An 18,755-nucleotide genomic window follows, 5' to 3' on the forward strand; every position below is an offset into this window, starting at 1 on the left:
CTGATGACTAACTCAGGCTTTACAACTGAAATTTCCTCACAAGTTCCTAATCTGCCACTTCAATTACTACACTACATTAGTTCCTCTAGGATCCTCTTTCTACTTTACATTCAGTGTAGTGGGCCTATGGGGTAGGTGGGATGAGCACACTGTGGTTGCCTAGCAACTTTTTCCTTAAACTAACAGTTTTTGATTGGTGAAATTAATTATACCAGCTGATCTTAAAGTCCTATTCTGGTTTTGATTCTCAGTTCCCCAATGCCAACTGTCATGCCTTTTCTACACATCCCTCACAAAACTGGGCAGCCGTTAATACGGCTGCCACTCACTGCTCGGAACCTCAACCGCCACAAAAAGTACTGATGAAAGAGACAAAGAAAGCCGGGTGTCGTCAATATAATGATGACGCCTCCGTTCATGTCCCTGATGATCTTTACCTGTGCCTTCCTAAACGAGTTAAATGGTAAGGGGAAAGAGAACAGACCCCTGAGGCATTCTGTAGATTGTTTCTAAATGAGCAGTATAACAAGCATAAGTAACTACTGTCTGTGGACGCCCAGATGAGAAAGAAAGAAGCTAGATTAAAAGCATTATTCATACATGCCCCTTCACATGGGATCTAAAGTAAAGAGCAATAGGGAATCCCAACGTGATCAATAGAGTTACATTTCCTTTGTTGGTCTCTAGCCACAGAACATAAACCAAAGCCGTTGAAGTGGTCTCAGTTCCTGCAGAAAGGTTGGAAGCCGGACCCACCGCTCACTCCACACAGCACAACTTTTCTGTAACATTCTACATTACACTCATCCAAAAGAAATTTCAAGGGTCTGTCTGGCTGACAAATGTAACATGCACATGGAAAAATCTCGGCCCTTCGTATCAATTCTTCTCTTAAAAGCAAAACTCCAGTGTTTTCAATATTAGTACCTTGGTTTCTTCTAGTTGCCTCTGGAGATTTTTTGGATCCACAGCGACTGGTTCAGAAAATTGTTCATTAACAGCTTCTTCGGAGTCCTGGAGTCCTGACAGAAGTCCAGAGGAGGCATCCTCATAATTCTGGTACTTATCAACCAGGTCCTTGAGGTTGTTTCCGAGGATACTGCACTAAAAAAGGGGAGAAGAGAAAATAGTATTCAAGAGTAAAAAGATTGTGCAGTAAGGGAAAATTGACAACCTATGTGAATAAAAGGCCAAGCAATGAATTTTATAAATGGAAAGCATATTACTTATACTGCTCTTAAAAAGAGGTATGGGGGGGAGAGGAGTGGGAAGAGAAGAATATTGTTCTGATATGTAAGTCATGAATTACTGATAGTATCTATTGTGTTTATTGTTCTGTTATCTCACATAAGATGGAGTTGACTCAAGCTGAATCACTGCAAAGAAATAATAGATTTTTGAATTCATAGTAGAAATATAACTTAATAATTAATAAGCAATACTATAATTATTTATTCAAACTACCTGATAAACCATCTACACCCAGGGACAAATGTAAATAGTTTGGCGATTTGTATCATTTACTTACTTATGGTATATATTTTCTATTCTTGTACTTACTATTGATTTTTTAGTCTTTTTCCAAGTAATGATATGTTTTCTATTATATGTTTATTATGTTATCTCGAAAGGAGACCTTGGCATGAGTCCTTCTATATCATTTGTATTAATTTCAGTTCTTTCTGTAATTTGTTTTGTTCTGTTTTTATTAGTATCATGTAATAAAAATAATTTAAAAAAAGTAAAAAGATGAGTTGAGAGAAATTCTATTTAATATCACTAGATAAAAGTATCTTCATGACTTCCCAATACAGTTTATTATAATTATAAAAATACTTTATGAGTAAAAAATATTTCAGCTTTGATAAACAAGAGACAAGTCTTCTGGAATAAATGCCAAACAGGGAAATCACACACACTAACAAACCCCTCATGGCTAGATACCATCCCATCCAACTGTTCACAAATGCAATTCTAATAACAGAGGTTCTTATAAAAATGGAGATTAATTTCATTGTTAAAATGGATCACTAATAACTAAGTTGAGGGCCTCAGCACCACAAAGGACATGAAAAACTTGGGTGTACTGAATTTCTCTTCTGCCTTTCTTCCACCAGGGAACTCAAGGGAGAATATATAAGAGGAATCTCCCATCAGTCACTGAGCAGAGGTAGACCTATTTAGATGGTGCCTTTTTTTTTTTTTTTTTTGGCCATTGGAAGGATAGCACCAATACCTAAGTTGCCTCGATGATTTGTCACGAATGTAAGAAACTTCACTATGAAAATATTGCAGGGACTATTTCCAATTAAACCAAACAATTTTAGCATTACAGTAGTGGAACATCTTTCCTGTACACCTTTTAGATTTTTTCCTCTTCTGATATTTATTTATTGCATTTGCTGTTTGGCTCTATCTAGTGGCAAAATTTTAAAAGCCGCACTGGTGATAAGAAAGTGATGGTTCTCATCATGGCTTATGAAAGATTTGTAGACAAATTCACACGGTTGATTTTTATATGCACTGGGCAAAATTCAAGTGTTTTTTTTTAGACTGAACTTGTAAGGCCAGTAACTGGTACTTTTTAATGTACTTCTTGAACTTCATTTCCAGTGTTGTTGATATTACGAGTAGCTGTATTTTTCTTTAGTTTTGTTCTTGATCCAGCAAGGGGCCTGTTTAATACAAACATATATAGCTCAATACTGGTTTCTGTGTTTTTTGAATATTCAGCTAGCAGAAGAGTTCTGTGCAACTCAAATTTTTGCTTAGTGAATTGTGAATTGTGAACACTGTGTGGTTGTTCATTGTTGGCTAAGTCAACAAATGAATTACCTAACATGGTACAGTATAAACTGGAGAGGAATATCCATTGCTGGATTTGCTAGACAAATCTTTAAATGTTAATTGCGAATAAGCAGTCGGCTTCTTTTGCAGAACTGTAGTTCAGTCCTTCAACTTGCGGGTGTGATCTAGGGATACTTTAAGGAGAAGAAATTGTGTGCTGGCCTTCGACTGTGTGGATCTTGGGCTTTCTCTCTCTTCTTTTGGTGCTTATACCCATTCTAGCTAAAAGATAGTGTCCACTGCCGTAATTCTGTAATACTGAAGCAGCAGCAGCATTCCAGTCCTGGAGCAAGGTCTTTTAAGACCTTTTGACACAAGGATTTGTGGGCTGAAGTGAACTGGGATACACAGTCACCTAATCCTCAAACAGATCAATGCAAATGTGTGTAAGGTCTCTGTGCAGCGTTAATGGTTTCAGTAGTACAGTGAAACATGTAGGCGCCTGAAAGATTTGTGAGGCTTACAGCATCCTGGGTCATTATAATTTGCAAGGTGATGTACGGCCCTTTCAGTGCGTCAGGGCATGAGTTATTGGTGTTGGGCAAAGCGTTGGGCAGAAATCCAGATTCCTTCATCACATGATTGGATCTCAGCTCATCACATCACCATCGCTCAAATGCTGGCTGAGGTTTTGTCAGCTGGTGTCTGGGCACACGCAACTGGGTGGGCAGCTGGTCTGATACACTAAAAGAACAGTTAGAGTGGTCACAGAGTAGAAATGATGTCATGAGGAAAGGTTGAAGGAGCTGGGTATGTTTAGCCTGGAGAGGAGACAACTGAGAGGTGTTATGATAACCATCTTCAAGTACTTGAAGGACTGTCATTTAGAGGGTGGTATCGAGTTGTTTTCTGTTGCCCCAGGTCGGACCAGAACCAACGGGTTGAAATTAAATCAAAAGAGTTTCCGCCTAGACATTGGGAAGAATTTTCTAACAGTTAGAGCAGTTCCTCAGTGGAACAGGCTTCCTCAGGAGGTGGTGAGCTCTCCTTCCCTGGAGGTTTTTAAGAGGAGATTAGACGGCCATCTGTCAGCAATGCTGATTCTGTGACCTTAGGCAGATGATGAGAGGAAAGGCATCTTAGCCATCTTCTGGGCACTGGGGGTGGGGGGGAGGTGGTTGTGAGTTTCCTGCATTGGGCAGGGGGTTGGACTAGATGACCCTGGGCCCTCTATGATTCTATGAAGTCATCATTGCAGAACAGAATTCTGGTAAGCCCGCACAGGCAAAGAAGAAATCCACACACAGTATTTTTCCAGTCCTCTAAAGTGTCCAAGTTCTGCCTCCCTAGGTGGCTGATTCCATGGTCGAACAACTCTTGTTGCAAAACCTTTTTTTCCTAATATCCAGCCAGTACCTTTCCGCCCACAATTTAACCCATTATTGCAAGTCCTATCCTCTGCTGCCAACAGGAACATTACAGAAAAGATCTTTGATCAGATCTCCTGATGTATTTTTTCTAATATTAAAAAGCAGCTGCAGGCCTGAGAGCAAGATTTGGGTTGAGGCTGCACTGGCAGAAGGGCAGTAGAGTTTCATCCTTCTCCCCTCCTGCTGTTCTACCAATATTTTATTTACTTATTTACAGTATTTACAATCCGCCTTCCTCACTGAGACTCAGGACAGAGCACACAGTGTAAATCAATATGATCAACAAACTAGGACATTCGACAATGCAATAGGATTTGGACTGCAGACATAAGAACATAAGAAAGGCCCTGCTGGATCAGACCAAGGCCCATCAAGTCCAGCAGCCTTTTCACACAGTGGCCAACCAGGTGCCTCTAGGAAGCCACAAACAAGACGACTGCAGCAGCACCATCCTGCCTGTGTTCCACCGCACCCAATATAATAGGCATGCTCCTGGAACAAAGCATAAGAATTAACGATGAGTAGCCGTGTTACTCTGTCACTAGCAGTAGAAAAGAGCAAGAGTCCAGTGGCACCTTAAAGACTAACATAAGAATTAACGTGACACATTAAACAATGTAGAAATGACATACTTAAAGCAAAAGACAGTACATAGTGGCACAGCCCAGTCTCTATCCCTTTACCAAAGCATCTGAGCCATTTCTTTACAGTACAGCCCCATTATTATTTTTTTGCCATCAAGTCACATCTGACTTATGGCAACCCCTGGTGGGGTTTTCAAGGCAAGAGATGTTCAGAGGTGGTTTGCCATTGCCTGCCTCTGTGTCACGCCCCTGGTATTCCTTGGAGGTCTCCCATCCAAATACTTGCCAGGGTTGACCCTGCTTAGATTCTGAGATCTGACAAAATCAGGCTAACCTGGGCTATCCAGGTCAGAGCACAGCCCTATTCCTTGTATTAAAAAACTCTTCTGAATAATTCGGTTTTGCATAGTTTGCCAGGAACACAGGAGCCTTCTTGACCTTATCAGGCAGGCCATTCCATAAGGTGAGGGCAACAACAGCGAATGTACACGTATGGGCCGTTGTTGATTTTGCCTGCTTGCAGGGTGGCACCTGCAGAAGCCCCGCTCAGATGAATGCGGCAGAGCACAGGGGAAGAGGCAGTCCTGCAGATGTCATGGACCAAGGCCATGAAGAGCTCTGTATGAGACAGTCACCACCTTGATTTGATCCCAGTAACTGATGGAGCGACTGCAGAATGGAAGGAATATGCAAGCTCTGCCTAGCTTGGCACCAACTGGAGCCTTTGAGTTAACTCTGAGGGGAGACCTATGTCGAGTGCATCACAGTACTCTAGTCTCACTGTTACATGGTGTGGATCCAGGCAGCCAAATCGGCTGTGCTAAGGTAGGTGGCAATCTTGCGGGGTAGACTAAGTTGGAAGAAAGCTTTTCTTTTTTTCAGCTGCATTAACTTGCTTCTCCAGCGATAATGCTAGATCCAGTATAACCTCTAGGCTCTTAACTGAGTCAGTGAGGGTAAGCTGATAGATATAATAGACATCTAAAACTGGGGCCTCTGAAGCTTTTTAAATACAAAATATATCAGAAGCTGTGATCACAAATCTTATTCATAACAGAAAGGTTGCAGTTCACGGCCCACATTTTAAATCCCCACAGTATGTGACAAGAAAAAAAGGGGGGGATTCTCTGAGGAGATAAAGCATCACTTAACATGGGGAAAGCAAACATTTAGGCAATTTCTCTTTCACATATTTCAACTGTTGCTTTTGTCAGTCGCCTACTATTACCATGGTAGTGTCATTTAATATAGTTTCCTGAGGAATACTAAGACTCGCTTTAGATGTACAACTGCAGTTCTGATTCAGGGATGCATGGGCAAAACGAGCTAATGTGGAACAAAAACAGATTAATATTAAAGTTGTTATGCTCCTCAAAATTCTTTGAGAACCTTATTTATATCCAGGTTTCCAAAGTGAGTTCAGCCACACACCTGCTTTGACAATGATCACATACAAATAACCCTGAGACATGGAGGACTGTTAACAATAACAACACCTGGCATTTATATATAGCGTTTTCAGTGGCTGAGGAAGAAGTTAGTGAGAGGGATGAGATGTGAGCCAGGATCTCCCAGAGCACGGTTCATTCTCTCTCTGTTGCCACCCTAAGCAGTCAATGGATTAGAAGGGTGTAACCCTACTTAAGATTGCACTGCTAGTCACTAGGCCGCACTAATTCATTGGGAAAAAAGCTAGAGAAAAATTTGTGGGAAATCTGGACTTTATCTACTAAAAACTTTATTGGTTCTTGTAGGTTATCCGGGCTGTGTAACCGTGGTCTTGTAATTTTCTTTCCTGACGTTTCGCCAGCAACTGTGGCAGGCATCTTCAGAGTAGTAACACTGAAGGACAGTGTCTCTCAGTGTCAAGTGTGTAGGAAGATACAGTCAGAAAGGGGTTGGGTTTGAGCTGAGTCATTGTCCTGCAAAAGTAATGTGCTAATCATTGTCCTGTAAGTATCAAGATAATGTGATAATGACGGTGTGAAAGAAAATTAAAAGACCACGGTTACACAGCCCGGATAACCTACAAGAACCAATGAACTCTGACCGTGAAAGCCTTCGACAAAAACTTTATTCTTTGCCAAATGGGCTCAAGGCAACTCACGGCAGGAAATCTTACAGAATCCATAAAAAAAGATTAGGATGGGGTGGGGGTGGGGTGGGGTGGAGGTGTGCATGATCCAGTTCTGATCCCTAGCTCAGCTGTACATCTGAACTGGCCTAAGGCTGACCAAAACAGATCATATACAAACAGATGCGGCCGGGAAATGATACTAATCAGGATCCTCTGGTGTACTCTTGTGGCTTCCATATATGAAATGCATATACTGCTTTCGATTTCATGTAATGACATGGTGAGTCCAGAAAACTTCTTTCATATATACATTTCCACATGCTTGTATGTTCCATTACCTTGGTATAGAGAGATTTAAAGCGACCTGTTGCACCGTCCAGCTTAGTCTGTACTTCTGTGTAAGTCGAGGAACCGTCAATGCCTTCTTGGTCGTATCTGAAGCCTTCTCTTTTGTTACATGACTTAGCAGCATCCAGCACCCTCTGCCCTGAAATGGTGATGTACCTCAAGTCCCCCTTGTGAGAAATGACATCTTCTGAGAAACTCTTCTGCCTTTTCAGTTTGGCAATAACGCCCCCCAAGTCAGAGGCACCCATCTCCAGGTTTTCGAGTTCTTGTTCTGCCTGGTGAAGCCAACTTTCAAACTCACTGTAGTCTGCATCAAACTTCTCAAGCTCCTCCTGCAGAGAATGTGTTAACTTCAGTTTGTGCTCCGATTCGGCCAAAGCGGTGTCATACTGCATCTTCAGCTCCTTCATGTTTCTTTGTATCTTCTCTTTCTCCTCCACAGAAAGGTGATGACCTTGCTTCTCAAGCAGGGTTTGGGCCGACTGGGTGGCTATTATGACAGCTTGCTGTTGTGAAATAATTTTCTCATGCTGAGCCTGGGGTTGGAGAGAGACAGAATCAAAGTGACTATCATTGTTATCTCTAGAACATGAAAAAATCATGATTCAATCATATGAAGCCGGCACATTCCTTAATGATGGTTCAAAATCAATGAACGATTCAAAATATCAAAAACGTACCAGTCATCCCCGTTTCTTAGCCTCCAAAGCAAATCCACTTCATGTAAACATTCCACATTGCTTCCAACATATACATGATAGTATGTTCACTCGACTTCAGTTTTTGAGAAAGCTCTGTGCATACATGCATGAATGGAGCTGCCCGTAATGATGCCGCCAATAAGAAACCTTCAGATTTATAAGAACTCTGTGTGTTCCTATGCATGTGCTCCCAGATTGGGGGGGTGCTTTTTAAAACTTTTGCTGAGTCCCGGTTTTCCAGAGCTTTGACAACCTTCAGCTCAAAACTAGTGGATCAAAACAACCTACTAGGACTTTGCTGGACTTTGCAAGCTATTTGGATCCCCACAGGGGAGAAAGGTGGGGTATAATTAAATAAATACATCAATATTGTTGTGACTAGGAATGCAGCAACTCTGCTCCCTTGCCATGCTGCATACCTCAAAGTATACAAGGTGGATGTAGAAGGGTCTAGAAGGGCCATACCCACACATTATACGCACCTCATGTTATTTCCAAAAACAGCACAGAATCTGCAGGAGAAAACCGATAAATGTTCAAAGCAACTGGCGTACACGTGCAGTACCTTGATTTTCTGATATTGTTTGTTGAGATTATCTTCCTTGGGTTTTATGTGTCCATCCACGTGGGACCCGTTCTTTTGCCGGACTTCAAGCAAGTTACCATTCACCTCATCATCTTCTCCAGCCAAACCCTCCACATTCTCTTCTTGGAAATGGTTGCCATTCTGTTTGATTACCGGCTGGCATTTCTTTTCCCCATGTTCAGCATCCTTGTCTACATTCGACAACCAGTCCAGAAGGTTTTCTATTGTGCTCTTGCTCTCTTCCAGCTGCTGTCTGGCTGCAACCTGCACAATCAAAATCCAAGGATGAATGTTTGAATGTGTTTGCTTGTTTATGTGTCGGGGCTTTGGATGGGGTATGAACAGCAGGGATCTTTATGGGGATGAGGGAGGTATTTGGGGATTTCTTTTATTTGGCTTTAATCGGTAATGTTTTGACTATTACTTGTAAGCCACCTTGAACGAAGAGGAAAGGCGAGGTACAAATCAGTTACTAAACAAATAAATAAATATTCAGACCTAAATGATCCAAAGTAGATTTCCATACAAATTTGGGTTAGACATTAGAGCAAACTTCCCATCTCTTAGAGATGTATGGTTCTAGAAAAGATTCTCTAGATCAGTGGTGTTCAGCCCTTCCCATCCTGGGATTCACCTTTAACCACCTGAGAGCACCATGGCGGGGGGGGGGGCACACTGATATGCAAGCAGGCAACAGGAACTCATATGATAGGAAGAGGAGGAGCCTGAGTTATGACCTACTGCTTAATCACTCTTTCCCCCTGAAATACTGAAGTCACTGAGTTTCTGATTGTCTATGAACACCAACATAAGTATGTGATATACACACTCTGCTAAGCCCTATGTGTTGGCACTGTAGACAATCTAAGGGTTGGTTCTCCCACATGTGGTGGGAATGCCCAGAGGTTAAGGCCTTTTGGACACAAATACTAGAAATTATAAGGAGAAAATGTAAAGTATCTTTAACCATAGATTTTAACCTAATGTTAATGAGCACAACAGGGAACTCAGGGGTTAACAAGAGGGACCAGGCCATATTCAAGGCTATGTTATTAGCAAGTAAAGCAGTAATAGCTCTGGGTTGGAAGGATAAAAGTAAATGGACTATAGAAATCTGGCATAACTATTTGTTTGAATTTATACAGTCGGATATCATCGAGACGATGCGCCAGAAGACTTCATGGGAAGACAAGAGAAGGAAATCACGAGTAGATGGAAGACCTATTTAGAGTGGATATCAACGGAAGGAAGAAAAGACATTCGGTGGAAGATCCAGACTTTGTGCCCGTGGCTGGGATTAAGAGACTAAAAAATATAGAAAAGGAGTGGGGTTAGGGAGGGGGATGGGAGGGATGGAAGGGAATGAAAAAAATATGACATATAAACAATGTATGCAGAATAAGAAATGTATATTTGAAATTTGTGTAAAAAGAAACAATAAAAAAAAGATATACCCACTCTGCTCTATGCTTAGAAAATCCATAGGGAATTATTGAGAAGTATACACTATTGCTGGAAGGATCCCATCCTTAGGGCAAATTGTGGAACTAAACAAGGGTTCCTTCCACTTGGTATGTTTAGAGATTCTAAGAATTTTTATTGCCGTTTGATTAAGGTTGCCATTCCTGTGTGAATGCTAAAAGTCCCTGATTTTTATGGCAGTCCTTTGTCTGGGGTTATCAACATTGGCATGTGCAATAGGCCATTCCAAAATGAAATGTTAACGACTGCCAAACAACCTTTTCCGTTTCCTGCTTAATGGCTGTTGTCACCGCCTTATCCAGCTCTTTTCTCGATTCCTCGGCCTTCTGGCTGAGCAGCAAACACTTTGTCTTGGCTTCATTCAGCTTCTTCTCAAGAGCAGTCTTGTCTTCTTGTGACAGTTTCTCCCCATTTTCTTTCAAGAACATCTCTGTGTTTTTCACAATTTCTGCCAATGCCTGTGTGTTTGCTTGCATGTCTTTCTGTAGCTCCTTGAGGTGAGGAAAGTGACCAAAAATAACAAAAGTCAGAAAGAAGAGTTAGCACTTAGCTTTTGACTACTTCAAAGCCCCTCTTCAAAGGTACACACCAGCTTTACTCTTTTTTCTGTGTGCTGAAGTCACAAATTGGCTAATTCAAATATCTTATTGTTAATTATTAGGGAACATCAGATGATGGAATTCAGAAATAATCAGTATCTGAAATAGAGTACAATTGCCCAAAATACAGGGATGGATAGCGAGGAGATTTGGGCTACAATCCTAGGGATGCTTTCCTGGGAGTAAATTCCACTGAATAAAATGGAACTTACTTCCAAGTATACTTGCTTAGGATTGCATCCTCGTAAATTCATTGAAGTCAATGGCCGTAAGAAGGGTGTACCTCTGTTTAAGATTAAACTGTTATAGCCAAAAACCTTTTCTTCATAATCTTACGTCCTTCCCCCAAGATTATGGGCTGATCTTTGCATCAGCTTAAAACCAAAAAGTGCTAAATATGAACATGGACAATTATGCAGCCCAGTATATTTTTGGGGTGTGTGTGAGAAAGAAGGCTGACAGAAAGACCCTCGTAAAGGGAGAGGTTGGCAGGGCAATGTCTCAGATGAGAACCAATCTGAAACATTTCTTCAGACAACAGGAGGGGCACTGACAGAGGGCTACTACCTGATGGAGTACTCATTTCTATATGAAGAATTCAAACATGACTCTGGATGATGTGAAGAGCACTAGGGATTTTCAGTTATGATCAGATATATGCCACGGGATAAACTATTCAAGCAGCTGAACCTTTACCACGTTGCGCGGTGCAACCTGTTCACTTGGACCTCATCTTTATGGCAATGTAGCAAATCCAAAACAATTTTACAGTATGATCCTAAGCCTGTTTACTCAGAAATAAGCCTTGCTGTCTGCAAAGAAATTTAATAATGCAGCTTTTTGGTTCTGTTGCACATTAGGCACATTTTTACCTCTTGCTTGGCTTGATATTGCTGCAGCTCAGACTTGCCCCTCTCGATAACAAGGGCTTCTTGGTGACCGATGAGCTGGTTTTCAGTCTGCGTAAGGAGGTCGCATATATCCTGTACCTTCTCGTTGAATTCCTGGTGTTGTTCTGCCAAGTCCTAATTGACAAAATAAAAAGAAGCCTGAATAGGATGCCTGTGAGCTCCCACACCAGTTCATTTTCAAAGTGTTCATGTTGCAAAGCTTTCATCAGACACTCTTTCTGAACGTATGCTGTAAACACGATAGCAGCTGCACACAGTTTAAAGAAGATGAATATAGAAGATGTGGATAAACCTCACAAACGATGTAAGTAAAGAGACCGGGTTTTGGATGGAATCACTCAGCAGAAGTCTGGCCATGCATTATGCGTGTGAAAATCCAAATCACTTAACGGCTCGAAACCTGTAATAAACAGGTACAAGTTCTGGAAAAAGGATGTCAAAACAAAGGTTAGTTGACAACTAAGTGTTAGATCAGTTGATATGTATAAATGTCACCTAAATATAAAATGCTCCCCCCCCTTAAGCAATAGAGCAAGGCAAACATGCAATGATATTTATTATTCAAATTTCTTCCCCTGGAAAATGATTTTAGAAATTCTGCGTTTCTGCTCCAAGCCCCCTCTTCCAAATGATCCAAAAATATGGAGCTGCAAAGTCATTTTCTCCCCACAGGTTGCAGAAAGTGGAGCTTTTCCCATCCTGCCCAGCACTAGTACTAACAAAACTCTCAAACCTCCTTAGTATAGTACAGTGGTCCCCAACGTGATGCCCATGGCCTTGCTACCCACAGACATCTTTCCTGTTCCCAACAAGTGTTGTTAGAAAGTGGGTGGGGAAAGTAGGTGGGGCCAGGTGGAGCTTTTGCCTAGCAGAGCTTCTGATTGGCCACTGGAGATCCGATTGGCTGAGCTGATTTTTTTTAAAAAAACTGCTTCTGGCAGCAGCTGGGTCTTCACTGTATGACTGGAGGTAACATGTACGAATGCAAGAAAATATTTTTAAACAGTAAGTTCATTTTAAAAGGCGTCCTGATAAGCTGAACTTCTGCCTGAAATGTTTAAGTGTTACTGTTAGGGTTATCCGTAACGTCACCGCCTGGCATTTTGTGGTTGGCTCCGCCTCCTGTGCCAGCTGATTTGTGGTTGCACCCACCACCCTGGGTCAGAATTTCAAATATGCCCACAGGCTCAAAAAATCGTGGCTCTCTGGTATCGTATTTCCCCAACAGTAGGAGGTAAGCAGTGCAATTCTAATCAGAGTTACATCCCTCTAAGTCCACTGAAATCAATGGGCTTAGATGGGTATAACTGTGCTTTTAATGGCGGTGACAGCCTCTCAGAGAACCTTTAGATGTAGGCCAAGGCAGAATCAGCAGCCCTGTCTCCCTCATCCCTCCAAGGGGCAGGTCCCCGAAGTTGTATCTACCCCGAGCACAAGGAGTTGGGCTGGATCCCAAATACTGGATAAAAAGATGATGAGAGATCCCTTTGAAGAGCCTAGCCCTAACCTTAGCCTCTGTGGCTTCAATTCTATGTGCAAAAGATAGCATACTCTTATCTGCTGCCATAAGTCACAGCCGACTTATGGCGACCCCTTATGGGGTTTTCAAGGCAAGAGACTAACGGAGGTGGTTTGCCAGTGCCTTCCTCTGAACAGCAACCCTGGTATTCCTTGGTGGTCTCCCATCCAAATACTAACCAGGGCTGGCCCTGCTTACTTCTGAGATCTGACGAGATCAGGCTAGCCTGGGCCATCCAGGTCAGGGCATTTCTCAATATTATACATTAAGAATATTATATAAAACAAAATAGTGTTTAAAAGCACACAAAGATGCTACTTATAAATGATTCCTTGCACTTGGAGAGAATTTTTTTTAGAATTCGGAAGGCCAGGATTTCCATTTCAGATACTCTATAATTTCTCTATCTAGAAATGTATTTTCTGGACTTATGTCAGGATGATGTTAAGAAGACAGCCACACAGAGAAGCAAACCTTCTGGTCGACAAGAACTTGTGCAGTCAGCATTAGAGTTTCTAAATGGTCTGCTTGAGATTTTATTGTTTCTTGCATTTCCTGGAAACGCTTCTGTGTAGCATTTAAGAGTCTCAGTAGCTGCTTGCTCTGGTTTGGGGAAAGATCTTGGGCATGTTCAGAAATGAAGAACTGAACATCAAGCGCTGTGGATTCCAGGTGCATTTTTCTAGTTCCAAATTCTTTTTCTGTTTCCTGCAAGCAATGAAAACATGATTAAAACTGAAAAAGGCATTATAAAGATTTAAAAGGAGAGAAAATTAATATTTTAAAAATATAATTTGGTAAAATGTGCAGACACTTTACATTTAAAGAAAGGTGGGCGCTAAGTAGGGACTGAAATAGGGGAAATGATGTCCCAGCATAAACATGCAGTGTATCTAAGTGTTACCATACTGCTGTATGTGTTTTCATAATATAGTGTCCAGATCACTCGAAGTGATGGTATCACTTTACTCTGCTCTGATTAGACCTCACCTAGAGTATTGTGTTCAGTTTTGGGCACCACAATTTAAGAAAGATGTAGAGATGCTGGAACGTGTCCAGAGAAGGGCAACAAAGATGGTGAAGGGTCTGGAGACCAAGTCCTATGAGGAAAGGTTGAAGAACCTGGGTATGGTTAGCCTGAGAGGTGATACTTGAAGGGCTGTCATATAGAGGATGGTGCTGAGTTGTTTTCTGTTGCTCCAGAAGGTCGGACCAGAACCGAGGGGTTGAAATTAAATCAAAAGGGTTTCCGTCTAGACATTAGGAAGAATTTTCTAACAGTAAGAGCGGCTCTTCAGTGGAACAGGCTTACTTGGGAGGTGGTAAGCTCTCCTTCCCTGGAGTTTTCTAAGAAAAGGCTAAATGGCCATCTTTCAGCAATGCTGATTCTATGACCATAGGCAGATCATGAGAGGGAAGGCACCTTGACCATCTTCTGGGCATGGAGTATGGGTCACTGGGGGTGTGGGGGGGAGGTAGTTTGGAATTTCCTGCATTGTACAGGGGGTTAGACTAGATGTTCCTGGTGGTCCCTTCCAACTATGATTCTATGATTGTCTCTATATTTACTTTTTTGTGGTTTGTAATACACAATATCTTAAAGAATATTACCAGATGTTTACATTTGTTCAACTTGCCCCCACTAGATCTGTAATATTAAGCTCTATGTTTAGTGCTCCATAACCTTCTTATTACATAGAGGCTTCCAGTATCCTTGATGTCACCCAGTAAGTTATGAAAAAATGAAATCTTAGAGCCACGTTTCTTATAGTCAATATGCGGGGGAGGAGAAACAAAATGTTCTTGGACTGCGCGCCTCACTCTCTCACACACATTTGTTTTATTTGTTTTCTATGCCGCCCTCCCCCAACCAAGGTAAGGTCAGGGGAGCTGTAAGCATATGGGTGTGAGGTGGGCTTCCATTTCATTCCATTTCCATATGCTTTTGGCTGCAGATCTGGAACTCTGAACAGTCCTATGGGTGGCTCTTCTGTACTCTTTTCTGACCCCCTTTTGAAGACTGTGAAAATATTTTTATTCTGCTAGGCATTGATGAACTAGCTGGAAGACTATTTTACTGTCATTTTTGTGATGGCACTCCAGGGGTCCCCTGCTGACACCTTTTCTGTCACCCACCCGGTGAGCAGAGCCACGTGGGGCTTTTGCACAGCACAGCGTCTGATTGGCTGTGCAGATTTTTTAGAAGTTGCTTCAGGAGCAGCTGTCCCCACTGTATAAGGATCTTCGCTGTGTTACTGTGTTACTGTGTGTATGCAAGAAACTTTAAACAATATGTTCATTTTAAAAGGCATTGTGTTAAGCAGCGCTTCTGCTAGAAATGCTGAAGAGTCACTACTAGAGTTATGTATGACCTCACTCCCTGACATTTCCTGATTGCGCCTCCTGGGGCAGCCACTTATGCTTGGCTCCATGTCCTTCGGCAGTCATTTTGTGCCAGGCTTTGCCTCTTGCGGCAGCCATTTTGTAGTTGCTCCCACTACCCTTTGCCAAAATTCCAAAGGTGCCTGCATGCTGAAAAAGGTTGGGCACCCCTTTTGTATTCTTTTAAATGCATTTGTTCTATGCTTCTTACAAAGGAAAAAAAAACCTACTTAATATCCATAATTTCTGCTGGAAATTATGGGGGAAATACATAGGACTGTTAATACCTCTCCGGCTGCATTTCCAGTGGTGCTATCATATCTTGATTACAACCCTTAAACCAATCATTTTAGAATCAATCTACTGAGATAAATGGGCTTCGAGGCTGTCCCTGCTAACCCTTTCGTAGATATATATGTAAAATGTATCCTCAAGACACTGCTCTTAATATCAGCTTCAATAATGACAGTGTGGGAGTCCAGATGAGAAAGGCAGTGTAGAATAACATAAATAAATAAATGTGACCGAGATAAGCAACCTGAACATGATCTGATTCAGAGCAGAAGTTGCCTATAAAAGAGTATCTGGAAGCTCCCTAAGTAACAGACACTAATCAGTGGTACTTGCCTTGAGTAACTGAAACCTGTCCTTCACATCTTCCAAATCACACACGTCCACCTTGAGATCATTCACCATTTCGCTCTTTTCCACGATCCAATCTGCAGATTCCTGAAGCCTAACTAGATGTTCCTGATGCAAAATTGCCAGTTTAGCCTAAAAAGTTCAAAAGTACATTTTTTCCCTCACATATCCAGAAGACTGAAAACCAAATCAGTATAATATCAAAGTATTTCCATTAGAGGACTGCAATCAGGGACAGTTTTACAAACGAAAGCATCAGACCACTTAAGAAAAAAATCTTCCTATGCAGAAAGATGGCAAAAGGGTTCATAGGACTTGAGTAGTACAGTTTCATAAGATAAGATCAGAGCAGGTTCTTTCTATTCTCAATGCTCACAATGATGGAACTCCCTTTATTTAGCGGCTTGCTGAACACCGAGTCTAAGGGCAAATGCATATTAATATATACATCATCTGACATCTCATAATTTAAAAGCTTATCACTGGCCGATTCATTGTCAAAAATGCAAATTACCTGCATTTGTGAAATAAACCTCTTTCTGCTTCTTGGTCTAAAACACCTGATTCGCACACGCAAGCTATTGCTTTAGTTTGCAGAAATGTATTGTAGCTGGGCATTTGAAATGGGATGGTATATAAAAGCAACATGCAGACCATGAACATACCATTTCACCATCTACTGCAAAGACTATTTGCTTTGCACGTTTTGAAGACATGTCACAGACCACAAAGAAATCATTTTCCAAAAGTTCATATTGTTTCCTTAAATCTTCAAGTTGGTCACTGGAAACATCTCTATGCCGAAGTTTTACAAATTCTTCTGCCACCTTCACATCTTTCTTCAAAATAACAGCAAAGCCAGCCAATCCCGATTCAAATGACTTCATGAAAAAAGTAATTAGGGTAGCATGTAAAATAGGTTGCTTTGTGTTTAAAACTTGTTTCACAAGACAGTGCTATTGACACTACACAGCAGGGATGAATGATGGTCTTAAGTCTGGTATCAAATCTCAGTAGGGCCAGGAAGGTTATATAGTGTTATTTTGACAAGTTAATATCACCCTAGGAGCCCCGTGGCAAAGAGTGGTAAGCTGCAGTACTACAGTTCAAGCTCTGCTTACGACCTGAGTTCGAACCCAACAGAAGTCGGTTTCAGGTAGCCGGCTCAAGGTTAACTCAGCCTTCCTCCTTCCGAGGTCGGTAAAATGAGTTCCCAGTTTGCTGGGGGTAAAGGGAAGATGACTGGGGAAGGCACTGGCAAACCACCCCGTACAGAAAGTCTGCCTACTAAGCATCGGGATGTGACGTCACCCCATGGGTCAGGAATGACCCGGTGCTTGAACAGGGGACTACCTTTACCTACCTAATATCACCCAGGTTATCATGCATTACAGGGTAGTTGTAAGACTGACGAGATCCTTGGAAGAACAAGAGGAGTATGTATATAATAAAGATACCACACAACCACACACTGAATGTTTCTCATGGCTCACACTGCTTCACTTTCTTTCACTCTCCCTTATTCCCACAATATTCCATTGCTCATTTTCAATGTCATTCCACACCTTCCTCCTTCATCTCAGCCTAGGGATACTTGCGTATGTTTTATCTTGACATACTGTTGCCCTAGCTTCCCCCTTCCAGTCTTCTTCAGGAATGGGCTATACATTTCACTGTATGCAAGGATCACAGGTAATATGCAGCTTGTGGTAGGGTAACATGTAGCCCACGATTTAGTCCAAGCATTCACATAGGACTGTGAGGGAGGGAGAGAAATACAGGCAAATCTCTATTCTCCCTGTACTGTATGCATTTCCTTAGCTTTTACATGTTGAAGTGTCCAGGAGCAAAGCATAGGTATCCCTTAATCTGCCCCCTGACATATTATAAACATACGTAGATAGGCAACTTACTTCTAACTGTTCAAGTTGAACTTTCAGGGTTTCCAGGTCATTACTGACAGGCTGCAGATCATCTAAGAAGAATTTCATATCTTGAACCACTGTTGTATGTCGTTTCAGCTTCTCTGTGTACTGAAGACACAGCTGGATACCACTGCATATCTGAAAACATTATGAGCACAAGCAATTTCTAGTACACCACCTTCAACTAAGCAGCAGAGAAACATCAACAGCCCATTCCTGAGCTGAGGCGTACGGGGACGGCGGGAAGAGGCGCAGCGGCGCCTCTTCCTAAGCCAATTCCCGTATACCATTAAACAAAAAAAAGCCATTTTGTAGATTTGTTTGGTTTAACTGGGGCCTTTTGCCCCATAGGGAAAAGCAAGGCTGCACCTGCTAAAAAGCACGTGCAGCACCGCCGTTCCCAGGGCCGGCGGAAGTGGCTGAAAGGGGATAGGGAGCCACCTAACCAGCGGCTTCTCCCCCCGGCCCACCCCCGCCCCGCCCCCCTGCACCAGTGTGGCCTCTCTACGCCGTTGCCGGCGCCACGGAGAGGCCGCACCGGTGGAGGGGCGAGGTGCAGTCCCGCAGCGCTCGGCTGCCGCTGGGACTGGCCTCCAAAGAACTTTCAGCCCCATTCTCAGGAATGGGCTGCAAATGTGTCTAAATCACTACTGTTGTAAAAAGGTTGCTATTTTAAAGTATGCCCAGAGGCTTGCTTTAAACTATCATCTGTGATTCTCCAACGCCACCCAGGGCAAATTTGTCTCTGTTGTGATAGGTGGTTTAATTGGTAATGTACGTGC

At 42.2% G+C, this 18,755-nt stretch overlaps 1 protein-coding gene across 1 annotated transcript in view; it reads right to left on the reverse strand.

The window, feature by feature from the left end:
• The window catches only part of DST (dystonin), a 389,172-nt gene that overhangs the window by 136,942 nt on the left and 233,475 nt on the right, over positions 1–18,755 (reverse strand). Inside the window, exons 39-43 of the mRNA XM_056856095.1 lie at positions 11,467–11,619; positions 10,253–10,486; positions 8,493–8,777; positions 7,217–7,762; positions 928–1,104 (exon numbers count right to left, since the gene is read on the reverse strand). Coding sequence (XP_056712073.1) covers positions 928–1,104; positions 7,217–7,762; positions 8,493–8,777; positions 10,253–10,486; positions 11,467–11,619 — 1,395 coding nt within the window. The remainder of the gene's footprint in view (positions 1–927; positions 1,105–7,216; positions 7,763–8,492; positions 8,778–10,252; positions 10,487–11,466; positions 11,620–18,755) is intronic.

Source organism: Euleptes europaea, chromosome 10, assembly GCF_029931775.1.
Source record: "Euleptes europaea isolate rEulEur1 chromosome 10, rEulEur1.hap1, whole genome shotgun sequence".
NCBI classification, from domain to species: Eukaryota; Metazoa; Chordata; class Lepidosauria; order Squamata; family Sphaerodactylidae; genus Euleptes; species Euleptes europaea.